This window comes from Hyla sarda, chromosome 7 (genome assembly GCF_029499605.1).
Source record: "Hyla sarda isolate aHylSar1 chromosome 7, aHylSar1.hap1, whole genome shotgun sequence".
Taxonomy (NCBI): domain Eukaryota; kingdom Metazoa; phylum Chordata; class Amphibia; order Anura; family Hylidae; genus Hyla; species Hyla sarda.
The window spans coordinates 64,012,655-64,039,685 of NC_079195.1; the positions used below are offsets into that span (position 1 = coordinate 64,012,655).

The 27,031-nt window shown below is 47.0% G+C and overlaps 2 protein-coding genes across 11 annotated transcripts in view; one reads left to right on the forward strand and one right to left on the reverse strand.

The window, feature by feature from the left end:
- DNTT (DNA nucleotidylexotransferase) overlaps positions 1–27,031 on the reverse strand; it is a 412,449-nt gene that overhangs the window by 256,302 nt on the left and 129,116 nt on the right. The gene's annotated exons all lie outside the window — the stretch shown is intronic.
- LOC130282002 (uncharacterized) overlaps positions 1–27,031 on the forward strand; it is a 183,096-nt gene that overhangs the window by 53,629 nt on the left and 102,436 nt on the right. For 2 of the 4 annotated variants that reach the window (XM_056529821.1, XM_056529822.1), the window contains exon 1: positions 16,483–16,656. The exons of 1 other annotated variant lie outside the window; for it this stretch is intronic. In XM_056529821.1, coding sequence (XP_056385796.1) covers positions 16,567–16,656 — 90 coding nt within the window. In that variant the 5' untranslated portion in view covers positions 16,483–16,566. Of the gene's footprint in view, positions 1–16,482; positions 16,657–27,031 lie in introns of those variants that run through there. One more of the 4 variants, XR_008846201.1, reaches the window with a different exon arrangement.

Sequence of the window (27,031 nt, forward strand, 5' to 3'; positions counted from 1 at the left end):
GGCTGAATGGCACAATGTGGAGGTGTTGGCAGCATGAGGAGACCATATAGTGGCTGAATGACACAGCATGGAGGTGTTGGCAGCATGAGAAGACCATATAGTGGATGAATGGCACAGCCCGGAATTGCCAGCAGCATGAGTAGGCACTAGGTCTTCACAATCCCTAAGATTAAAAGATGAATTAAGAAATTTAAACCGAAGATTTTGGATAGCGGGTGCTACCTATGAGAAAATTTTAAATTCCCAGACCCAGGCCCCACAGCGGCATCAGTAAACCATATATTGCCTGAATGACAAAGCCTGGAGTTGGCTGATGCACGAATGCACACCAGGGCTTCACAATCCCCACCAAAAAACACAACAATTTTATAAATTTTTAAAAAAGTTTTTGGATAGCGGGTGCTACCCATGAGAAAATTTGAAATTCCCAGACCCAGGCCCCACAGCGGCATCAGTAACCCATATATTGCCTGAATGACACAGCCTGGAGTTGGCTGATGCACGAGTACACACGAGGGCTTCACAATCCCCCCCCCAAAAAAAAAAAAAAACACCACAATCTTATAAATTTTTTAAAAAGATTTTGGATAGCGGGTACTACCTATGAGAAAATTTTTAATTCCCAGGCCCAACAGCGGCATCAGTAAACCATCTATTGCCTGAATGACACAGCCTGGAGTTGGCTGATGCACGAGTACACACCAGGGTTTCACAATCCCCACCAAAAAACACAACAATTTTATAAATTTTTGAAAAAGATTTTGGATAGCGGGTGCTACCTGTGAGAAAATTTGAAATTCCCAGAACCAGGCCCCACAGAAGTATCAGTAACCCATATATTGCCTGAATTACACAGCCTGGAGTTGGCTGATGCACGAGTACACAGCAGGGCTTCACAATCCCCTCCAAAAAACAACACAATTTTAGAAATTTTTGAAAAAGATTTTGGATAGCGGGTGCTACTTATGAGAAAATTTGAAATCCCCAGACCCAGGCCCAGCAGCGCCATCATTTTTTGATTTGAAATTTAAAACAACCTTTGCGTGTCCCGGACCCCAGCGTGTGGGTACTAAGGACCAAATCCAACAAGCCCCCACAGGGCTCATGTGGCCGTGAGATTTAGGCGCAATGTCTCCATTGCCCTGACCGGCCATTATTAATTACCAAGACTTCTCGCCAAGGCAAACCATGTGAAGAACAGCGTGACACCGCCGTGACCTGCACACATGGTATGCTGAAGGGCCACTGAGACTTGTCCGGGCAGTGGAGGCTTAAGACACAGTGGAGGATGTGGAGGCAGAGTAGCACACTGTCACAGAACCAACGGGCTGACAGAGTGTAATAGGAAGCAGCATTGAGTACACACCAGGGTTTCAGAATCCCAAAGTAAAAACAACCATTTAAAAAAAAAAAAAGTAAGAATATTTAGGACAGCGGGTGCTACCTATATATTGCCTGAATGAAACAGCCTGGAGTTGGCTGATGCATGAGTACACACTAGGGCTTCACAATCCCTCCAAAAAAGCACAACAATTGTAGAAATTTATGAAGAAGACTTTTGGATAGCGGGTGCTACCTATGAGAAAATTTGAAATTCCCAGACCCAGGCCCAGCAGCACCATCAGTAAACCATATATTGCCTGAATGACACAGGCTGGAGTTGGCTGATGCATGAGTACGCACCAAAGCTTCACAATCCCTAATAACAAAGACAAACATTTTTGACGAAAAATTTTAACGAAAATTTAGGACAGCGATTGCTCTCTATATATTACCAGAATGACGCAGCCTGGAGTTGGCTGCAGCATGAGGAGACCATTGAAATGTGGGATTTTTTTATTTGAAATTTAAATCAAAATTTGTGTTGGTCCCGCTGCCAGTTGTCGCTGACCCTACCACGGTGGTCGCCCAGCAGTCGCAACAGATAGCGCAACAAGGCCATCAGCTGTCTCAACTGACTGTTATGCTACAGCAGCTTCTACCACAGCTTCAGCAACCATCTCCTCCGCCAGCTCCTGCACCTCCTCCGCAGCGAGTTGCCGGACAAGTTTGATGGGGACTCTAGACTTTGCCGTGGTTTTCTCTCGCAATGTTCCCTGCATTTGGAGATGATGTCGGACCAATTTCCAACTGAACGGTCAAAGGTGGCTTTCGTGGTTAGTCTCCTGTCTGGGAAGGCCCTGTCATGGGCCACACCGCTCTGGGACCGCAATGATCCTGTCACTGCCTCCGTACACTCTTTCTTCGCGGAGATTCGAAGTGTCTTCGAGGAACCAGCCCGAGCCTTTTCTGCCCAGACTGCCCTGCAGAACCTGGTCCAGGGTAATTCTTCAGTAGACGAGTACGCCATCCAATTTCGTACTCTCGCCTCCGTATTATCTTGGAATAACGAGGCCCTCTGTGTGACCTTCAAAAAAGGCCTATCCAGTAACATCAAAGATGTGCTGGCCGCACAAGAAATCCCTGCCAACCTGCATGAACTTATTCATTTGGCCACCCGCATTGACATGCGTTTTTCCGAAAGACGCCAGGAGCTCCACCAGGATATGGACTTTGTTCGCACTAGGCGGTTTCTCTCCCCAGCTCCTCTCTTCTCTGGTCCGCTGCAATCTGTTCCTGTGCCTTCCGCCGTGGAGGCTATGCAAGTAGACCGGTCTCATGTGACAAGACAAGAGAGGATACGCCGCCGCAATGAGAACCTATGCCTGTACTGTGCCAGTACCGAACACTTCTTGAAGGATTGTACTATCCGTCCTCCACGTCAGGAAAGACACACTGCGATTCAGCACAAAGGTGAAACAGCTCTAGGTGTGAACTCTGCTTCTCCACGTCTTACTGTGCCTGTGCGGATTTCTTCTTCTAACTCCTCCTTCTCAGCTGTGGCCTTCTTGGATTCTGGATCTGCAGGAAATTTTATTTTGGCCTCTTTCGTTAACAGGTTCAACATCCCAGTGACCAGTCTCGCCAGACCTCTCTACATCGCCTCAGTTAATGGTGAAAGATTGGACTGTACTGTGCGTTACCGCCCAGAACCCCTGTTAATGTGCATTGGATCCCATCATGAAAAGATTGAATTTCTGGTACTTTCTAACTGCACTTCTGAAATTCTTCTCGGACTGCCTTGGCTTCAACGCCATTCCTCTACCCTTGACTGGACCACCGGGGAAATCAAGAACTGGGGTACTTCTTGCTACAAAAAATGCCTTATGTCTGCTCCCAGTCCTGCCAGTCAAAACCCTATGGCTACAAGGTCTCCCCAAGGCCTATCTGGACTATGCCGATGTTTTTTGCAAAAAAACAAGCAGAGACTTTGCCTCCTCACAGGCCTTATGACTGTCCTATTGATCTCCTTCCTGGTACTACTCCACCCCGGGGCAGAATTTATCCTCTGTCAGCTCCTGAAACACAAGCCATGACGGAGTACATCCAAGAAAATTTTAAAAGGGGATTTATCCGCAAGTCTTCCTCCCGTGCCGGAGCAGGGTTCTTCTTTGTCTCCAAAAAAGACGGTTCCTTACGACCATGCATTGATTACCGCGGTCTTAATAAAATCACTATAAAAAAACGCTATCCCCTGCCTCTTATCTCGGAACTCTTTGACCACCTACGTGGCGCCAACATCTTTACCAAACTGAATTTAAGAGGTGCATATAATCTCATCCGCATCAGCGAAGGGAGGAGTGGAAGACCGCATTTAACACCAGAGACGGACACTTTCAATATATGGTTATGCCCTTTGGGCTTTGCAACGCCCCTGCTGTCTTCCAGGACTTTGTAATTGAAATTTTTCGTGATTTATTATATACCTGTGTTGTGGTCTACTTGGACGACATTTTGATTTTCTCTTCTAACCTCGAAGAACACCGCCGTCATGTCCGCCTGGTTCTTCAGAGACTCCGGGACAATCAGTTATATGCCAAGATGGAGAAATGTCTCTTTGAATGCCAATCTCTTCCCTTCCTAGGATATTTAGTCTCTGGCCAGGGACTTCAAATGGACCCGGACAAACTGTCGGCCGTGTTGGATTGGCCACGCCCCTCCGGACTCCGAGCTATCCAACGTTTCTTGGGGTTTGCCAATTACTACAGACAATTTATTCCACATTTTTCCACCATTGTGGCCCCAATTGTGGCCCTAACCAAGAAAAATGCCAACTCTAAGTCCTGGCCTCCTCAAGCGGACGAGGCGTTCAACCGTCTCAAAACTGCCTTTTCTTCGGCTCCCATACTCTCCAGACCTGATCCATCTAAACCCTTCTCACGCCTCCTCGGTGGGAGCCGGAGCTGTACTCCTACAAAAAAACTCCTCTGGACATAGCGTTACGTGTGGTTTCTTTTCCAGGACCTTCTCTCCGGCGGAGAAAAATTACTCCATTGGTGATCGAGAACTACTGGCCATAAAACTAGCCCTCGAGGAATGGAGGCACCTGCTGGAGGGGTCCAAATACCCAATTATTATATACACTGATCACAAGAATCTCTCTTATCTTCAGTCTGCCCAACGGCTGAACCCACGCCAGGCTAAGCGGTCGTTGATTTTTGCCCGTTTTAACTTTGAGATTCATTTTCACCCTGCTGACAAGACGCCCTCTCTCGTTCCTCGGATGCCTCTGAAATGGAAGCCTCCCTGCAACACATTATTCCTCCTGAGTGTCTGATCTCCGCTTCCCCAGCTTCCATCAGACAAACTCCTCCTGGAAAGACCTTCATCCCTTCACGCCAGCGCCTCAGGATCCTCAGGTGGGGAAACTCCTCACACCTCGCCGGACATGCTGGCATCAAAAAGTCCATCCAGCTCATCTCTCGGTTTTATTGGTGGCCTACCCTGGAAGCAGATGTTGCTGATTTTGTTCGGGCTTGTACAGTCTGTGCCCGGGACAAAACTCCTCGTCAGAAGCCTGCCGGCCTCCTTCATCCTCTGCCTGTTCCTGAGCTACCATGGTCTCAGATTGCTATGGACTTTATAACAGACCTGCCTTTATCCCATGGCAACACAGTCATTTGGGTGTTCGTTGATCGTTTCTCCAAGATGGCACATTTTATCCACTTCCAGGTCTTCCTTCTGCACCACAGTTGGCGAAACAATTTTTTGTGCACATTTTTCGCCTTTACGGGCTTCCCACGCATATCGTCTCGGATAGAGGGGTTCAATTTGTATCGAAATTCTGGAGGGCCCTCTGTAATCAGCTTAAATCAAATTAAACTTCTCGTCTTCCTATCATCCCCAATCCAATGGGCAAGTGGAGAGGGTTAACCAGGTTCTTGGTGACTATTTGCGACATTTTGCTTCCTCCCGCCAGGATGATTGGGCCGATCTTCTACCATGGGCCGAATTCTCGTACAATTTCAAAGTCTCTGAGTCCTCCGCTAAATCCCCGTTCTTTGTGGTGTACGGCCGTCACCCTCTTCCCCCCCTCCCCACTCCCACGCCTTCTGGTTTTCCCGCTGTTGATGAGGTTAACTGGGACTTCTCCACCATCTGGAAAGAGACTCAAAAATCCCTCATATAGGCCTCATCCCGGATGAAGAAGCATGCCGACAAAAAAAGAAGAACTCCTCCTGTCTTTGCTCCTGGAGACAAAGTGTGGCTCTCCGCTTCCGTGTCCCCAGTTATAAACTGGGGCCACGTTATCTTGGACCCTTTAAAATCAAGTGCCAAATCAATCCTGTCTCCTACAAACTCCTTCTTCCCTCTTCTCTCCGTATTCCCAATGCTTTTCATGTCTCTCTCCTTAAACCGCTTATCCTTAACCGCTTCTCTCCCAAGGTTGTTGCTCCTATTCCTGTTTCCGGGTCCTCAGATGTCTTCTCGGTTAAAGAAATTCTTGCATCTAAGACGGTCAGAGGTGAAAAAAAAATTCTTGTACATTGGGAGAATTGCGGTCCTGAGGAGAGGTCATGGGAACCCGAGGATAACATTCTCGACAAAGACCCAAGGGGGTGGGGGGTACTGTTACGCCGAGCGCTCCGGGTCCCCGCTCCTCCCCGGAGCGCTCGCAGCGTTCTCCTGTTCGCAGCACCCCGGTCAGACTCGCTGACCGGGAGCGATGCGATAATGTCCCTAGCCGGGATGCGATTCGCGATGCGGCACGGGCCTGCTCGCGGTGCACATCCCGACCCGCTTACCAGACTCGTTCCCCGTCTGTGCTGTCCCGGCGCGCGCGGCCCCGCTCCCTAGGGCACGTGCGCGCCGGCTCTCTGCGATTTAAAGGGCCAGTGCGCCACTGATGGGCGCATGGTTTTAATTAGTGTGTTCACCTGTGCACTTCCCTATATTACCTCACTTCCCCTTCACTTCCTTGCCGGATCTTGTTGCCATTGTGCCAGTGAAAGCGTTCCTTGTGTATCCCAAGCCAGTGTTCCAGACCTCTTGCCGTTGCCCCTGACTACGATCCTTGCTGCCTGCCCTGACCTTCTGCTACGTCCAACCTTGCTCTTGCCTAATCCCTTGTACCGCGCCTATCTCAGCAGTATGAGAGGTTGAGCCGTTGCAGGTGGATACGACCTGGTTGCTACCGCCGCTGCAAGACCATCCCGCTTTGCGGCGGGCTCTGGTGAAAACCAGTAGCAACTTAGAACCGGTCCGCCGGCACGGTCCACGCCAATCCCTCTCTGACACAGAGGATCCACCTCCAGCCTGCCGAATCCTGACGATGTATTAGCTACTGCTAAACTTACAAAAATTGAAGGCCCAAGGCCTGAGGCATCAGGGAGGCAATTATTTTCTGAAAGACACAGAATGAGTGAGGAGCAGTCATTCGCAGTACCCAAGAGGATTTCATAACCCCTTACATTTAAAGATCAATGCTGAAATTTGTATTAAGCATGTATTTAGCTACTGCTAAACATCCAAAAATTGAAGGCCCAAGGCCTGAGGCATCAGGGAGGCAAGTAGTTCCTGAAAGACACAGAATGAGTGAGGAGCAGGCATTCGCAGTACCCAAGAGGGTTTCATAACCAACCCCTTACATTTAAAGATCAATGTTGAAATTTGCATTAAGCATGTATTTAGCTACTGCTAAACATCCAAAAACTGAAGGCCCAAGGCCTGAAGCATCAGGGATGCAAGTCGTTCCTGAAAGACACAGAATGAGTCAGGAGCAGGCATTCACAGTAGCCAAGAGGGTTTCATAACCCTAATTGATAACCCAAGAGGGTTTCATAACCAACCATAATTGGGAAATGTTGGTGCAGCAGCCTGGTCGATCTACTCTGAGGCATCTGGCATTGGTGGCTGGAAATCCTGGCTGATTCATCCCTGATTCATCTTCACAAACGTCAGTCTCTCCACACATTTAGCGGACAGACGGGTTCGCCTTAGGGTGACTATGGCCCCGGCCGCACTAAACACCCGCTCTGATGGCACATTACTGGCCGGGCAGGACAGCTTTTCCAGGGCAAACTCTGCTAGTTGCGGCCATAAATCAAGTTTGGTTGCCCAGAAGTCCAGCGGATCATCAATGGTTGTTGGCATGGCTATGTCAAGGTATGCCACCACCTGCTGGTTCAGGTCCTGCTCCATGTCTACCTGCTGCTGATGAGTTGCTTCACTATGCAGGTGAAGAAAGCTACTCATCAGCGACTGTAGACTCAGGCTGCTGCTGATTGAGCTGGTACTGCTCCTGCCACCTCTCCCCTCTCCAGCAGCCATGGCAGGGGAAGGTGAGCACAGAGGGCCCACCGAGTCAGACCTGCGAGTGGATGGACCATGTGGCCGATAGGCATCAGCAAACTGACTACGTAGAATCTCTCTATAGTAGGTCAGTTTGTACTCCCTCTCAGTGGGTGTAAAAAAGGCCCCCATTTTGGGATGGTAGCGAAGGTCTAATAAGGTGGAGATCCAGAAATCATCCAGCTGACGAATTTTGACAATTCATGGGTCACTACGCAAGCAACTGAGCATGCATCGTGCCATTTACGCCAGTGACTCAGAGGGACTACCTGCCTCCATCTCCACTGCATACTGCCACGGTGAGTCTGGGTCCGCTGTCTCAACTTCCTCATAACCCTCCAGCTCCTCTGGCTGCTCCTGCTCCTCCTCTCCTGTCCGATGACTAGAAACACTGGCCATCTCATCCAACCTAAACTGTGCTCCGCTCTGCCCCTCATCAACCTCCTCCTCCTCCAGTTCAGCCCCCACAGGGCTCACGTAGCCTTGAGATGTATGCGCAACGTCTCCATTGCAGTGACCAGCCATGGTTTCAATAATTTGTTGTAGGAAATGTAGGAGTGAAATTACGTTGTTCATGACGTAATCCAGGTGACTCACAAATAATGTGGCTTCCTCAAAGGGCCTCAGCAAACGGCAGGTGTCACGTATGAGCTGCCACTGGTTCACATTGAAGTTACACAGGGAAGTACTCCTATCTGCTTGGATCATCAAGAAATCGTTGATGGCTTTTCTTTGTTCGTATAGTCTGTCCAACATATGGAGGGTGGAATTCCAACGTGTGGCAACGTCACAAATAAGACTGCGGTAAACCGTTAATATAACGTTGTGGGATACCATTCTGACACTGCAGCTCAAGGAAGGTGTGCTTGGCAGTGTATGAGTGGCTGAAGTGCATGCACAGTTTCCTTGCCATTTAAGGATGTTTTGCAAATGGGGTGAAGACTTGAGGAAGTGCTTGACAACCAGATTCAACATGTGTGCCATGCAGGGCGCATGTTTCACACTTCCTTGTCGCAGCGCGGACACGATGTTCTTCCCGTTGTCGGTCACCATGGTTCCCATTTCCAGATTTCATGGAGTAAGCCATACTCGGATTTCTTTACGAATGAACTTTAGCAGTTCCTCCTCTGTGTGACTCCGCTCGCCAAAGCAAACCATGTGAAGAACAGCTTGAAACCGCCGTGCCCTACACACATGGTACGATGAAGTGCCACCGAGATTTGGACGTGCAGTGGAGGCCAAGGACACGGTGGAGGATGAGGGGGCGACATCGCGCTCTGTAACAGGACCAACTGCCTGGGAGCGAGAGCGTGGAGGAGGAAGCGGTGTAACCTGTCCAAGTTGCTGTTGTGGCTGTGCAGGAACCACATTTACCCAGTGGGCCATAAAAGACAAATATTGTCCCTGCCCGTAGTTACAGCTCCACACGTTGGCGCTGCCGTGCACTTTTGAACACACCGACAGGCTCAAGGACTGGCCCACCTTCTCTTGTACAAACTTATGCAGGGATGGTACTGCCTTCTTCGCAAAGAAATGACGGCTTGGGACTCTCCACCTCGGCTCGGCACAAGCCATCAATTCTCTGAAAGGTGCAGAGTCCACCACTTGAAAAGTGAGGGACTGCAACACCAGCAACTTGGACAGGAGCATATTCAACTTCTGCGCCGTTGGATGAGTGGGCGCATACTGTTGTCTCTTTGACATGGCTTCGCCGATGGATTGTTGGCGGAATGGCTGACTAAAAGCGGGAGAAGCAGGAGTGACAGAAGGAGGGTTTGACACACAGCTCCCTTCGGCTGAGGTGGTGGAGCCTTGGCTGGATGAAGGAGGGAGCGGATGGCCACTGGATGATGCAGCAGGCTGGACCACTACATCGGAGCCAGGGTTCTCCCAGGCCGCTTTATGGTGGCGAAGCATGTGTTGACATTGGGACCCTGGCCACGCTTTACCTTCTGCTGACAGTTCTTGCATGTGGCTACGTGAACCTCCTCCGGATGCCTTATGAAAAACTTTCACACCGCCGAGTAGCTGATTTTCCCACCCGCAGTCCGCAATAATTGACTGCTACTGGCTCCGTCTCCAGGAACACCTGTTCCACTACCTCCCGGAAAGGTAGGCTGCCGCGAAGCAGGTGGTCTCCCCCCGGCACGTTTGGCTCCTGAATTTCCATTACTGCCACCACGCTGACTGCCAACCATGCTACCGCCTTGCTGCCTCAAGGGCAACCTGCAACTCTCTTCTCCTGATGATGATGAAGCCCCTTCTGCACCCGGCTCCCAATTGCGATCGGCTTCATCATCATCAACAGGTGTGTACACGTCACTGATGTCCTCCTCATGTTCCCCAACAGTGTCTGCTTCAGGACCCTGAACACTTGCAACACCGCCTCCCACGTCACTCTCCGCATCACTACTTGGCCGGCGCATGTCTCCTCCCCTTCTTGGCTTTCCAGTAGCTGCTGACTGTCCTCTATTAGATCGTCCTCAGTAAATAGTGGAGCTGAACCCACAGCATAAGATACTTCTTTAGGAGAGGGAACAGCATAGGACAAAGGCAATGGGAGGACAGAGACTGCTCCCAAGCCATGCCAACTGAGGGTTGTGTCTGAGGAACCCACCGACTGTTGACTGGGGGTGTCAGATGTCACTTGTGATGATGTGGATGAGCGTGTTGACCAATCGATGACGGCAGATGGGTTGCTGGTGGAGACACGACCACTGGCTGATAACGGGAGCTCAGGCATCTCGCTGCGACTCCTGCTGCCACTCGCCCCAAGTCTGCTGCCAACTCTGCCTGAAGTATTTAGGCCTCTGCCACTCCTCTGTGCACGTCTGATACTTCTCTGCCTGACATACTTAGTGCGTTTATGAGGGTATTACAATACGCTACTCTACTCTTTAAACAGTATTTGTCTAGAACAGCAGCAGGTGATTACTAACGGCTGTCCTTTCACAGTATGTAGGCCCTTGACAGATTAACAGGTACTAAATGGTACAATACTTGGATGTACCTATACGGTATGCACTGATGAGGGCAGTAATATGCGTAACTATACGCAGAAAAAACTCTGAATTTTTGTAAAACACCAGCCGGTGAATGCTATGCACCTTGACAGCTTAACAGGTACTTAATGGTACAAATGCTCTACAGTCCACTGAACAATCATGTATTTCTGAACAGCAGCAGGACCCAACAGTGCAGCACACACAAAAAAAAAATCCATGGATCAAACCCTAAATTGCACTCTGTCACACAATTCTGAGCAGCAGAAGATTTGTGGAGCAAAAAAAAAAAAAACTCAATTGGGCTGAAAAATGAGGAGATAAGATGCTTCAGAAAGTTCAAGCAGCTTGGAGATCTGTATGAGGCAGCTGACAGCTATCTGCCCCTCTCTGCTGCAATGCTCAATAACGTGAATAGGAGGTTTAGCAATCAATGATCCTTCTCAGTGTAACAGCAAAGCACTCTGCACTCCTGTCTTTCCTCAATGCTGATGTGACTAGCAGTTGCTGTGGTATGAGCTAATCACACACACGCAGTCCCATCCTCTCCATCTGAGTGCATAGATGTAATGAAGAGAGGCAAGATGGCCGCCGATTATATAGGGGCTGTGACATCACAGGGGTCAGCGAACACTAATAGGCTGCATCTCACATGTGATTCAGGGTCAGCCCACCTACCTTCATTCCCGCCGCTGTTTCCCGCCCTCCCATAATCCCCTGCCCCATGTACTTACATGTGGATCTGCCATCTTAGGTCTCCAATTGCCTGGAACGCTGTAAAATGGAGTTTAATGAAGCGATTCACGCTATAGAATCGCGGCGATATTCTTATTCGTTGCAAATCAAATTTTTTATGAAATTCGCAACAAATTCGAGTTCGTCAACTTTGATTCGCTCATCTTTACTTATCAGCTGTTGGATGAGCAATATTTTTTTCTTTATTTATTAAACTGTACCTGTCAAAAAAAAATGTTAGATCAGTCATGGTCGGTGTGATCGGATCCCGAACAATCACTAGAATGAGCAAGGAGAGAAGCCTTCAGCCACACATTTCTCTGCCCGCTCTGTGTCTATGGGAACAAGATGGTCCTCTAGACTAACGTTATCCAACTGTTTTGGTCACGTGAAACAGAGCCGCCAGAGATCATGCTATGCGTGCACTTCTACAACTTGTAGTGATCAGTCGGGGTCTGAACACTATGACTTCAATCAAAACTTTTGAAATGTTTCTACGACATATCAAAAGTTTCTTAAAAATGACAGTTGCCACTTAAATAATAAGAATATAAGACATATATAAATTGAAGTTTCACAGACCAAACAGTGCTTGGAAAATAATATATCCTTTTAAATCAGGGGGCACTTTCCTGGTGTAACCATTACTCTTTGTATAGTGCGTTTACTTTAGTAACAGTATGGTGGTATTATTCAGTATGGTGATAAAATGTGGTCCTGTGCGAAGATATAATTTATATTTTTCACCCTCCCTACATTATAGTTTACCCAACGTGTATAAATATAGATAGACCATGTCCACACGTCAGGATGTCCGCATGGAAAATCTCCGTGCAGCCAGGTCTGCTGAAAGAATGAACAGGTTCACTCCTTCTACGGACATGGAAAGTAGAATTTCCGTGCCAGTGACATCTGGCATGGAAATTACACTGTATGCATAGCACAGCAGAATAACACTGAATTCAACGGGACTGCTGCTGCGGAATTTCCATGCAGAATTCCAATGTGAGATCATGGCCTCAGGCCATGTAATTGAAAGGAACATGCTGCAGACAATTTAATCCTGTGCCAAATCCATTGTCCATAGCTCCAATCTTTATAATTTTTTTCGAGATGTAAAAAAAATTATTTTACAGCAAAGTAATTATGATGATTATTTTTATTAATATAGTATTTAATTTTATTGGACTAACCATTGGACTAACCAATGGTGGATATAGCCATCACATGCAGTTTGCTGGAGACACACTTTTAACATGATGAAATAGATGAAGATTTCAACACCAGATTGAATTTCCTACTGCATGCTGTGTACATACTGCTTTAAGCCAGCGGGAAGTCCATGTACAATCCACTTTTTGTTCGCACATCTGGGCTATGGAAGTTGTTCATTTCACCTGCAAGGAGTCATTGGTGATGATCATTTTTGTTGTGGTCAAATACAGACCTTACGCAGAAAATATCCTTTTTTTATTTGTAGAGAATGAAATGCTAGGAAGCTGGGCACTTGAAAAATCCATGTCCGGTTTGGTTACATTATATATCCGGTAAGGAGAGGATTAAAGCCCTTTATTAAAGTTGGCTTCCAGTTTTAATTTGCGCAGCTTTATGAAGGAGGTGTGCGTAACTTTGATGTAATTAAATAATGGCTGAAATAAGAAGAAAGTAATCGAGCTCTGTTTAATTATGCATGTTATTGAAGCCGCCTGAGCCAGGTATTTATCTGCAGCAGGTTGATGGATTTAATTACTTGAAACTTGGTATTGAAACTTCAATGGACTTTTCCACTGTAAGGAAAATATGTCAGAAATAAAGAATTATTCCTTAATTGCACCTGTCATTTAAAAAAAATTGACATATTACAGATACAAGTCTAAAGTTTTGATCAGTTGGGGTCTGATTGCTTAGATCCCCCATTAATCAGAAAATCGAGTGGGGAGAAGCTTTACTCCCTTGTTCCCTCTTGCAGCCCCATTATAATCTATGGAGTCATCCTCCATGGATGGAGATCACTGAAATGGGGAGTGAATCACACTACCACACACTTTCCCCTGCTTATTCTCCCGGTTGGTGGGGGTCTCAGCACTGAGACCCCAACCGATCAAAACATGTCGAAAGTTTTCATCAGTCGGGGTCTTAAAGCTGAGACCTCCACCAATCAGAAAAATTAGTGTAGAGAAGCTTCACTCCATGGCTCATTGCAATCTCCATCCTTCGGCCCCATTTTAAGTCTACAGGGTAATTTCCATTGGAGGGAGATTGCTGCGAGCCAGGGAGTAAAGCCTGTTGCCACACACTTCTCCCTTTGCACATTTGATTAATCAGCGGATGCTAGGACTGCTCGTACATGCGCCATCACATAGACGACAACGCATTTCCTTGGGGACTCCGCCAAAGAATAGATTTGACTATAATTTCTGCAGATGTCAGGATCAGAATATCCACGGCAGAAATATCTGTGTGAGCAGTGCAGCAGAATCCCATTGAAATCATTATTACTCTACTGCTACGGAATGTCTATGCGGAATTCCGAAGAGAGCGGCCACATCTAGCAGAGATTTTACAGACAAGCAGTAAAATCATAATCCAATTTTCGAATCATAAATATTTCCAAATTCTACATAAATTTAATCAAAATGATGTTATTGAAACTATAGCATTTTTTGTAGTGTTAAGGCCGAGAAGCGTATTTACCCATGCAATATCCTGCTTTCTGTTTCTTGTAAAAAGATTTCCCTGTCTCTGCTGAAATAACTTTCTGACATTTATGGCTATCAGTGGAATTTGTTAGATAGATGAAAATAATAATAATAATCTGCTGAGGAATCTAAAATGTGAACGCTTACTCCCCCTGTGACAAGCATGAATGTAGATGCAACAAATATTTAAGGGAACAAAATACAGCCCGACATTTATTTCACCATAAAATATATAAACTAAAAAATGATTGTTATATTGTGCCCAAGAAAATAGGATAAAGAGATTTGCATTTGTGTGAGGAGCTTTATTGCCTTGTGTCTTGTTAGATCTATGATCCTCATTCTAATGCATTTTCAGCATCTTGCTGGGCACACTCAGTGTCTGTTCTTGCATATATGCTCATTTACCAATGAACTAGGGGGGGATATTTTATTAAAAACCTAAGTAGAAAAAGAGTTGTGCAGTTGCCCATAGCAACTACCAGATTGCTTATTCCTTTCTTTAAAATAATATCTGCACAGGTTTTGATAAATCTCCACTTTTAACCTTAAAGGTGTATTCCGGCTTTATAAATCTTATATAAGATGTCTGATTGCAGGGGTCTCTCTGCTGTGACCCCCGTGGTCTCTGTGCAGCCCCCAGCATTCTGTACGTCACGCCACGCCCATAGTGATGTCACACCATCCCCCTCCATTCATGTCTATGGGAGGGGGCATGACGGCAGCATGCACAGAAAATCTGTAAGTAAGTTTCTTAGAGTAGGGTAACACACAACACATCCACAGTTTCAAAGTGCTGCGGAGAAAGTGATGCTGTCCCAAATTAGGTGCGTACAATGTTACAATTAGTGTTGCAATTTTATTCGCGAATATAGCACTAAATATTCGTAATTACGAATATTGTTATTATTTTTTTTTTCACAGTACACACATCACAGTGATCATCCCTCTCTGCTTCCAGCTTGTGTGGTCTAAAGAAGGCTCTAATACTACTGTGTGAGACTGGCGTGCGAATTTTCGCATATGGGAAAATTAGCATATGCTAATTTTCACATATGCGAATTTTTGCTTACGCACATTTTTGCACATGCAAATTTTAATTTATGTTAATTTTAGCATATGCACATTTTCCATATGCAAATTTTCGCATATGCTAAATTATACCGCGAATATTACGAATATGCGAATTTAGCAAATATATGACGAAATATCGCAAATTCGAATATGGCCTATGCCGCTCAACACTAACACGGAATTGACCACCAGCGCCTGGGGTCAAACAGGAGCGGACAATGCTGAAAGGACCAAAAAATTGTAAACCACCTCACAGAACATAGAAACACATTAAACAGTGTGGACCAGAGAACTTGCAAACCAATAAAGGATATGGTGAAGGCCAAAGCCTAACTTCCTGAGTGGGAGTAACATTTATGCCGAAGCCAGACCAAATCACAGACCCCAAATCACTACAGACCAGTCGTCTTGCATTTTAGGCAGAGGTGAACGCGATGGTTCTTGAGTGGGTGCTATACACAGATTCCATCATCGCAGGAGAGCCTCTCCTACCGCTGGTGAATGGATCACATGTGTCATGTCTTCATGTCGGATTAGGAGGCGTACCAGAAATCCTCAGCGGTATTGAATGTTTGCCGAGCACAGAATAGAGGTAACGGGGTGCAATGCTCTGCGTAGTTGTAAGGTAGCTGCTGAGAGGCTGGTGTAGACAGCCACATGGTAATACAGAGCTGGCAGACCGCAAGTGATGCGAGTAAAGTTCATCCACTTTTCTTTTATAGAGAAGAAATGCACCCTCGCCAGGATGTCCCTAGGGACAGAGTCGTCCAGGTGCTTAGGTCAAGGTACCTGGTGTGCCCGGTCTATTTCAAGTTCTTGGGGAGAGCATGTTGGCAGTGCCGCTTTTATAAGGGTGCAAATGTAGGAGGGTATGTCTGCGATGGTACAGATTCTGACACTCCTAGTAGTTTGATATTATTGCGCCTACTGCGATCTTCTAAATCTGCTACTTTCACTTTAAGTGCAGTAATTTCATCTTCTGCAGCATTGTAAAAGTCAATAACTTCATTGTGAGAGGCAGCAAACTCTCCAAATTTAGACTCAATGTGGTCAACTCTGGCCCCCAATTCCTCGACTGTGGTATGTAGAGGGTTAATCTTAGTTAAAATGTCCTTCCTAAAGGATTTTTGCAGGGTAAGTAGCATGCTTTTCATTTGGGTGTTTGTCACTGCTTTATCAGTGACAGAGAACGTGTGCAGTTCATCCTCCTCTGTACAGGGGACAATTGCAGCAGCAGAGCCCCAGTCAGTTGCAGGCTGATGGCTGTGGGGCAGGGAGACGTGGAGCTGTTGTTGCAGCAGGGGGCTGGATGGAGGAGACCCTGTCTGAGCTGAGGTAGAATTAGGACAGTACCTTCGGTGCACCTCGCTGAGAAGCTCCAGGGTATGATGGTGCCTACTTCGGCAGCTCTGCAGTGCACAGCAAATGAGAGCCGTGAAGCTCCGGGTCAGATGAGGAGCGTCTGTGAGAAGCAGGTGAGGTACGGGCCGGGAGTGCTGAGCGCTGGTCTGTGTCCTGCATGTCACCGACACCATCTTGGGAGGGAGGCCGTCGCTGGGAAAAGTAGAATTTCGCCAGGGAGTCGTGCTTGCCGGTCTAATTTCGCCAGGGAGTCGTGCTTGCCAGTCTTCTTCCTCCTGACTGGCATGTTGGGCAAAGTTTCCCACTCCCGTGGGTGACAATCTTGCTCTGGGAAGTGCTGTTAAGTTGCTGTGTTAGGAGCGGAGCACACTTAGAGTATGACCATTCAGTCCGGCAGCCAGGCCACACCACCCAAAATGTCCCCAATTCAATACCTTAATTATAAGGCAAGAAGGTACAAAGGATTTCCCAGGTGGAACTTGCTGTAGGTCAAGAGGTGTGACAGAGACCAAACGTTCACTATGTGCCAAGGGAGGAGTCCAGACCCACCACATCAGAAGCCCTGAAGAGAGCATCGGCCTTGATATTCTTTTCCACGGGCCGAAAATGGATTAGGAATTTAATCTGGAGAAGAAAAGAGACCACCTGGCCTGCCGGGGATTCAGATGCTGAGCAGACTGAAGCTACAAAAGGTTCTTAACATCTGTGTAGATACTGACTGGATGAGTAGAGCGTTCGAGTAGGTGATGCCATTCTTCCAAGGCGAGCTTAATGGCCTATAGTTCACGATCTCCAATGGAATAATTTCTCTCTGCAGGCGAAAAGGTCTTGGAGAAAAAAACACAAGTCACGGTTTTACCCCTGGAGCTCCTACTGAAGCGGCATCTACTTTGAGGAGGAAGGGTTTTTCCGGGTCAGCTCTCGATAAGGGAGGCAAATGCCGATTTTAATCGGGAGAAGGCTTCTTTGGCCTCAGGGGGCCCGGATTTTAGGTTACTGTTCGTCTTAGTAAGAGCCACTTTGATAGAAACCAAGGAGGGGAAGTGTGGAATAAACTGCAGATAATAATTGGCAAACCCCAGAAAGCATTGTATAGCCTGCAGGCCAGAAGGTCGAGGCCAATTAAGAACCAAAAACAACTTAACAGGGTCCATCTGGAGGCCTTGATTGGAGACTATATATCAAAAAAACGGAATAAGCATTTCTCGAGTTTAACATAGACAATTGTCCTGTAGGCGTCGTAGGACCTGTCGCACATGTGTGCGATGAAGCTCCAAGTTGGGTGAGAAGATCAGGATATCATCCAGATACACAACACGTGTGGAAAATGGCTGGGGCATTACAGAGACAAAATGGCATCACAAGGTACTCGAAGTGCCCATCACAGGTATTAAAGGCCATTTTCCATTCATCTCCTTCCCGATTTCTGATGAGGTTGTATGCTCCTCGCAGATCCAACTTGGAGAAAACCTTGGCACCTCGCAGGCAATCAAAGAGCTCAGAAATCAAAGGTAAGGGGTACCGGCTTTTGATTGTGATCTTATTAATTCCTTGGTAATCAACAAAAGGATGGAGAAACCCATCCTTCTTTTCTACAAAGAAGAATTAAGCACTAGCAGGGGATGAGGACTTCCGGATAAAGCCCTTCTGGAGATTCTCCTTTATGTATTGTGCCATGACTTGCATTTCGGGAACTGACAAGGGATAGATTCTTCCCCAAGGAGACGTAGTCCCTGGCAGAAGGTCAATCGGGCAATCATAAGGCCGATGTGGAGGAAGACTCTCAGCCTGCTTTTCGCAGAAGACATCAGGATAGTCCTGATAAAGAAGAGGCAGACCTGGCAGGGAAGGAGACGGCAAGACACGCATGGGTAGTGGAGTCACCAGAGTGGTTTTGGCAGTAGGATCCTCAGTGGGTGATCTCACCAGTTTGCCAGTCTAGAGCCGGGGTGTGACATAGCCAAAGGAGACCGAGAAGAAGCTCCAAAGTTCAATGAGGAAGCAAATAGAACTTGATCTTCTCCTTGTGCAAAACTCCCACTTGCAACAACAGTGGTTCAGTGTGGTATTGTACCACATAGTTCAGGCATTCTCCATTGATGGAGGAGATGTACAAAGGCTTAAGGAGCCATGTGACTGAGAGATGGTGTCCATGGACCAGGGAGGCATTGGTAAAGTTTCCAGCAGAACCTGAATCCAGGAAGGCTGTGGCGTGGAATCATGCTCCAGTAGGGATATAGACTTAAACCGGTAAGGTCAGTCGAGGAGAGATGGAATTCACACTTAGGGACTCCTCTCCCACGTTTCCTAGGTGCATGCGTTTCCCGGACATGGAGGTCGCAAAAGACAATCTTTGAGGAAATGCTCCGGGCTGGCACAGTAGAGACACAAATTTTTATTTTGTCGGCGTAACCTCTTCTGCGGGGTTAGACGGGCACAATCCACCTTCATAGCGTCTTCTGCTGAGGGCAAAGAAGGTGGTTGAGGTGGCCGCTGGAACACAGGCTAAATGGAGAGGATGACGTGTCCGAACTGGTTAACGTTCTTGGGGAAGTTCCTCCTGCCTCTCGGCAAATTGCACATCTATTTGAGTGGATAACTGAATGAGGTTACTCAGAGAAGATGGAGGATCTTGTGTAGCGAGAGCATCCTTCACTCTACTGGAAAGTCCTTTTTTAATGGTAGCACACAGGGCCTCGTCATTCCAGGCCAATTTGGAGGCAAGGGTGCATAACTGGACCGCGTAGTCACCAACAGTAGAGTTACCTTGGTGGAGGTTCAGTAGTGTGGTTTCGGCCAAGGAGGCCCGTGATGGCTCTTCAAAAACATTGCGGAAAGCTGAGAGGAAGGCTTGCACGTTGGAAGATACAGGATCATTTTGGTCCCAGAAAGAGGTTGCCCCGGCCAGTGCTTTCCTGGAGAGTAGACTGACCACAAATGCCACCCTAGCTCGTTCAGTTGGGAACTGGTCAACCATTAATTCCAGATGCATGGAATACTGAGTCACAAACCCTCTGCACAATTTTGGATCCCCTTCATATTTTCTCAGAAGGGACAGACGTAGCTTGGAGTCGACGGAGACCACGGAAGCTGCAGACACCATAGGAGCCACAGGAACAGTTTGATGCTGCTGCGGCTGTTGAACGGTACGGAGCTGCTGCATCATGGTGGATAATTGATTAAACAGTTATGCTTGATGAGCTAGCTGCTGTGACTGTTGAGCCACAATGGTGGTGAGATCAGCAATGTTAGGCAAAGGCACCTCAGCGAGATCCATAGCCGGATCTTACTGTAACGGCAGTGGTGAAGTGGATCTGCTGAGCCAGTGTGGATGATGGCGTGGCCCGTACCAGGGAGTGGAGCACGCCGCAAAGTGGGATGGACTTGCTGTGGCAGGCAGCACCAAGGTTGCTACCCCTAATAAAATTCGTCCACACAGGCTGCCGAGGCGAAGCGTAGCACAGGAAGGATAAGGCAAACTCGCCGGGGAAAGGCAGGAAGGTCAGGACAGTCGGCACTGGTGCATGGTCAGGAAACGTAGCAAGGAGGAAAGATACACAGTAAAGCAATACACTTTCTTTAAGGCTGTGGGGCACAAAGATCCAACAGGGGTTAAAGGAAGTGCAGACATATATAGGGGGAGAAAACAACAAAGACCAATTAGTGGCGTACTGGCCCTTTAAATTTCAGAGAGCCGGTGTGTGTGTGCCCAAGGAGGCGGGGATGCGCGCACCAGCAGGCAGGAAGAACAGAGGAGATACGGGGACAACGGGGAAGGTAGCGGGCAGTGGGCTGGGCAAAATTAGCTTGCAAATTTGGCGCCAAGTAGCGTGGACCATCCCGGGTGGGACGGTCCACGCTATTTGGCACCAAATTTGCAAGCTAAGTACCTCATAATTTCATAGTTTCATATTTTCATTTATTGCACTACAGCTGCATAGCTTTTCATGTTCTATTTATATGCTCATGTTTTATCTATATACTCATGTTTCATCTATATCTTTGTGCTAGCAGTGTGCTGCTGTATTCTCCTGTTGCTGTATATTTAGCTCAGCCGCCTGCACCTGTAAGCCAGGTCTTTACAATAGTTTGGAATCAATAGTGCTGGCCAACTTATTCTTTGGTTGTATATATATATATATATATATATATATATATATATATATATATACACATATATATATATATATATATATATATATACATATATACATATATATATATATATATATATATATATACATATATATATATGTGTATATATATATATATATATATATATATATATATATATTAGTATAATCTACATTATATCAAAATATGGACAGGATTGCCAGTGTTTCAAGGAGAGAAAAAAAAAGTAGGTTACAGGGTTTTATTCATTGTTCTGTACACCAGGGTCTTTCAACTCCAAATAAAGTTTGTTCCCTATGTTTTCATATTTGTATCAATGCACAAATTCTAAAACATCCGTATGTTGCAAGTACAGATCAGCACCCAGAACAGATTGCAGGCGCCGTCTTGCAACCTTAATTCCCTACGCTAAGGTCTATTTATGGTGGTTTTCTAAATGCACTTGCAGATTAAAGTATAGGAATGTGAAGATGTAAAAAACAGAATGTGATTAATTGATTATTGAAGCAGAAAGATTAAAAAAAAATGTTATTTTCCTATGCATGCGAGGCCTTCCCTCCTATTCCCTAATTAGACAATACAGCTGTTCATCCTAAATTTCCTACTGAAGAAACTTCAGATATATTTTGTTTTATTCTATAGCCCAAGGCAACATTCTTTCAAAATCTGTTCTTGTACTGAGCTTTGGAATCCACAAGTCTTCAGCATCCTGGTACATTACGAATGGAGTTTTAACGCACAACATTGTTGCTTATTAAATCCTGTTTATTCTAGAAATGCTGGCTTTTTCAGTGTGATAGAATCAATTAAATTTGTCCTGGGAGCAAGATGAAGCAGATTCAAAGTGAGCATGTATAATGGATATTAAGGACAAATTGATGCATAATACAGTTTTGATGGAGCCTAATCTCTGGAGTTCACCGGCTGGTTTAAACAATTAGGGACATGTGGATGACACTGTCTTGTTAAGTGCTTGACATTACAGTAAAAGAGTCCCCAGCCCATATCGCAGCTCTTGAGACCTTCTTAAAGAGCTGAAATGGACGCATTGTCAAGAGGAAACATGTTTTCTTTGAAAAACAAATCAAAGTAATGATTTTAAAAAGGTGCAATAATATCAGGATGAGCTAAAGATATGTATTCTCTTTCCTGCACAAAACATGACTTGTATACTGTTAGCAAACAAACATCATCTCTGTTCCTGCACTAGACTGAGCTGACTTCACAATGCACTTTTATACTTAAAGGGGTACTCCACTGCTAGACATCTTGTCCCCTATCCAAAGGATAGGGGATAAGATGTCTGATCACTGGGGTCCTGCTGCTGCGGCCCACCGCGATCTCCCACAGCATCCGGAGTTCTGAACAAATGGCAGGTTCCTGTGGCAGAGGTTTTGACATCCCGGCTACGCCCCCTCCATTCATGTATATGGGAGGGGGCGTGTTGGCTAACACCCCCCCTCCCATAGACCTGAATGAATGGGGTGTGGCGTAACATCACGAGGAGGATGTTATGTCACAATCACGGCCTCCAGCTCCGAGCGTTCGGAACAAAATGTTCAGAACACTGGAGCACTGAAGTACCCCCTTTAAGGCATACTTGTCATTGCAGGCAACCTTTTAGGATGGGTTGTGTGTACACAAGAGGTAGCACTATATCCATGTTGTATTGGGAAATTTTTTACTGATTTTCTCATCTACAAGTCTCTAATTTTCAGTTGTTTCTGAGTTATTGGGTGGAGTCTAACATCTGTGATGTCTCCCATGCAAAACAAACTCACAGAAGAAGGGATCTTGATTTCCTATGTTTCTATAGCACACCCTTGAAGCTATATAACTTTATGTGGATAACATTATAGAGCAGCACTGATGAGTCTAAACTCAGCTCCCAGTAGTGATGTAAAACATTATACTAACTATAAATTCCTAAAGTCATTTTGCAATCTCTGTCTACTTCTGGCTCTTCTCCAGCCATTTCCCACTCCCCTTTATGAGTAGCACAAAAATGTATCTCTCAGTGAACTAATAGTTCATTTCTTCTTTCAACATGGACTTGTGTTTTTTTTTTCTTAGAGTAGGGTCCCACACAATGCATTTGCAGCGTATTTGACAATGCAGATGCACTGCTGGCAGTCACAGAACAACTGCAGAGCCAACACCCTATTGCAGCAGGGTAGCTCTGTGTGTCATCTCGTGCATGCCGGGCAGGGAAATCTGTCTCTATGGGCGGACACACAGAGCGAGAGAGAGCAGGGAGCTGGCTCTGTAGTCACTTTGTGACTGACGGCAGCACATCTGCAGCGTCAAATATGCTGCAGATGCACTGTGTGTGATCCTACCCTTAACCCTTAGGACCGGACCAGGATGCCCGCAGAAATCCTTCAGGCACCCCATGCAAACTAAACCCCCTGGTCCCCCCCCCCCCCCCCCCAACTCATGTTGGCGTTCGACGCAAATCGCCAGTCAATTCAGACCGGCGATTAGCGGCAACTCTATCGGCACCTATCACCCTTTACCAGCAGTAGTGAGGTGACCGACCAATTACTGTCCTGCTGTGCGGTGATCTGGGTGGCGATCGGGGCCTTACTTCGGAGGTCAGCGGGGGGTCCACTCAGGCATCAGCAGCGGCAGGATTGGGACGGCAGCGGCAGGAGTAACGGCAGGAGCTGCGGAGGTGGCAGGATACAGCAGGAGGTGAGGCCTGTTTGCCTCCTGCTGTTGCTAAGCCACAACTCCCAGCATGCCCTGCCAAAGGGCATGCCGGGAGTTGTAGTTTTGCAACCGCTGGGGGCACAACTACAACTCCCAGCATGCCTTTTGGCTGTCTGTGCATGCTCGGAGTTATAGTTATGCAACAGCTGGAAGCACATTTTTTTTCTATGAAAAAGTGTGCCTTCAGCTGTTGCATAACTACAACTCTCAGCATGCACGGACAGCCAGAGGGCATGCTGGGAGTTGTAGTAATGTGCCTCCAGCTGTTGCATAGCTACAACTACCTGCCTGACATTTGTCTGTCAGTGCATGCTGAGAATTGTAGTTTTGCAACAGCTGAAGGCACACTGGTTGCGAAACACTGAGAGTTTGTTACCTAACTCAGTGTTTGCAACCAGTGTGCCTCTGACTGTTACAAACTACGACTCCCAGCATGCACTAACAGACCGTACATGCTGGGAGTTGTAGTTTCACATCAGCTGGAGACACACTGGTTGCGAAACACTGAGTTAGGTAACAAACTCTCAGTGTTTCGCAACCAGTATGCCTTCAGCTGTTGCAAAAGTACAACTCTCAGCATGCACTGACAGATAAAGGGCAGGCTGGCAGTTGTAGCTATGCAACAGCTGGAGGCATATTACTACAACTCCCAGCACAAACTGTGCTTAGCAACCAGTGTGCCTCCTGCTGTTGCACAGCTACAACTCCCTGCATGCACGGACAGCCAAAGGGCATGCTGGGAGTTATAGTAGTGTGCCTCTAGATGTTGCATAACTACAACTGCCAGCATGCCCTTCATCTGCCCGTGCATGCTGAGAGTTGTAGTTTTGCAACTGCTGAAGGCACACTGGAAAACACACTGCAAAACACAGAGTTTGTTACTTAACTCAGTGTTGTGCAACCAGTGTGCCTCCAGCTGTTTCAAATTACAACTCCCAGCATGCACTGACAGACAGAACATGCTGGGAGTTGTAGTTTTGCAACAGCTGGAGGCACAGGGGTTGCGAAACACTGAGTTAAGTAACAAACTCTGTGTTTCGCAACCAGTGTGCCTATAGCTGTTGCATAACTACAACTCCCAGAATGCAAGGACAGCCAAAGGGCATGCTGAGAGTGTAGTTTTGGAACAGCTGGAGGTTTGCACCCCTCCCCCCATGTGCAGGGCCAGATTAAGGCTGCCTGGAAGACGGAGCACTTCATTATGATGGCTCCCCCTGACAGTTCCCCCACATTAGGTGTACTATAGTTCCACCGCATTAGGTTGGCAGTATAGTTCCCCTGCATTAGGTTGTAGTTCCCCCACATTAGGTGCAGTATAGTTCCCCCACATTAGGTGCAGTATAGTACCCCCACATTAGGTGCAGTATAGTTCCCCCACATTAGGTGCAGTACAGTTCCCCCACATTAGGTGCAGTACAGTTCCCCCACATTAGGTTGGCAGTACAGTTCCCTCACATTAGGTTGGCAGTACAGTTCCTCCACATTAGGTTGGCAGTACAGTTCCCCTACATTAGGTTGGCAGTACAGTTCCCCCACATTAGGTTGGTAGTACAGTTCCCCCACATTAGGTGCAGTATAGTTCCCCACATTAGGTGCAGTATAGTTCCCCCACATTAGGTGCAGTATAGTTCCCCACATTAGGTGCAGTATAGTTCCCCCACATTAGGTGCAGTATAGTTCCCCCGCATTAGGTTGTAGTTCCCCCACATTAGGCAGTATAAGTCCCCGCACATTAGGTTGGCAGTACAGTTCCCCAACATTAGGTTGGCAGTACAGTCCCCCCCACATTAGGTGCAGTATAGTTCCCCCACATTAGGTGCAGTATAGTTCTCCCACATTAGGTGCAGCATAGTTCCCCCACATTAGATGCAGTACAGTTCCCCCACATTAGGTGCAGTACAGTTACCCCACATTAGGTGCAGTACAGTTCCCCCACATTAGGTTGGCAGTACAGTTCCTCCATATTAGGTTGGCAGTACAGTTCCCCCACATCAGGTGCAGTATAGTTCCCCCACATTAGGTGCAGTATAGTTCCCCACATTAGGTGCAATATAGTTCCCCCACATTAGGTGCAGTATAGTTCCCCCACATTAGGTGCAGTATAGTTCCCCCACATTAGGTGCAGTACAGTTCCCCCACATTAGGTTGGCAGTACAGTTCTCTCACATTAGGTTGGCAGTACAGTCCCCCCACATTAGGTTGGCAGTACAGTTCCTCCATATTAGGTTGGCAGTACAGTTCCCCCACATTAGGTTGGCAGTACAGTTCCCCCACATTAGGTTGGCAGTACAGTTCCCCCACATTAGGTGCAGTATAGTTCCCCACTTTAGGTGCAGTATAGTTCCCCCACATTAGGTGCAGTATAGTTCCCCACATTAGGTGCAGTATAGTTCCCCCACATAAGGTGCAGTATAGTTCCCCCACATTAGGTGCAGTATAGTTCCCCCACATTAGGTGCAGTATAGTTCCCCACATTAGGTGCAGTACAGTTCCCCCACAGACATACAGCCTTCAGCCATATACAGTGTATGGCTGGAGGCTGTATGTCTGTATACTGCCCCACTTCAGTGTTCCGACCAACGCTCCACCGGTCCGGGGACCCCAGGGACCAGGGTCACGATCAACTGACCGGGACCGAAGGTCAGAACACTGAAGATGACGTGCTGCTGGTCACTTACCATGCATGCACGTCCTCCTTGATGCTCCACTCCGCTGTTCTCCCATAGCGCACGCACGGGACATCAGTGACGTCCCTGCGTGCGCTAACTCCCGGCGGCCCCTGCGCTTTTAAAGTTAACGCGGGGGCCGCCGCAGAGAGGTAACCGCCGGGACATCCTTATGTCCTGAAAAGATTTTTGGGTAACAGGGATGTCCCCTTGCGGGCCAGGGGCCCAGAGCAGGCGTTCTATGAGCGCCAATGATGATTCAGCCCTGCCCATGTGCATGTGCAATGTACACTCACCAGGGGGGAAACTCGCTGTGAACCCCTGCCCATGTGAATGTACCCTAAAAACACTACACTACACTGACATAAAATAAAGAGTAAAACACTGCATATACATATATCTCTACAGAGTCACACCAACCCCTACCCCCCCAATAAAAATGAAAAACGTCTTGTACGGCACTGTTTCCAAAATGGAGCTCCAGTTGTTGCAAAACAACTCCCAGTATTGCCATTCAGCCATTGACTGTCCAGGCATGCTGGGAGTTTTGCAACAGCTGGAGGCACCCTGTTTGGGAAACACAGCTGTAGGATTTTTCAGTATCGGAGGCAAGTGTAATGCTTGCATCCAGTCCAGGTCAGTCCCCATGCAAATCCCTAATTTAGGCCTCAAATGCAAATGGTGCTCTCTCACTTGAGAGCCCCGTGGTATTTCAAGCCAACAGTTTAGGGCCACATATGGGGTATTTTCGTACTTGGAGAAATTGTGTTACAAATTTTGGAGGGTGTTTTCTCCTTTTACCCCTTATGAAAAGGTAATGTTGGGGTCTACACCAGCATGTAAGTGTAAAAAATTTAAAAATTTTACTCTATCATGCTGGTTTAAAAATCTGTAACGCAATTTCTCTTGAGTACGGAAATACCCCATATTTGGACATAAAATGGTCTGCGGGCGCACAACATAGCTCAGAAGTGAG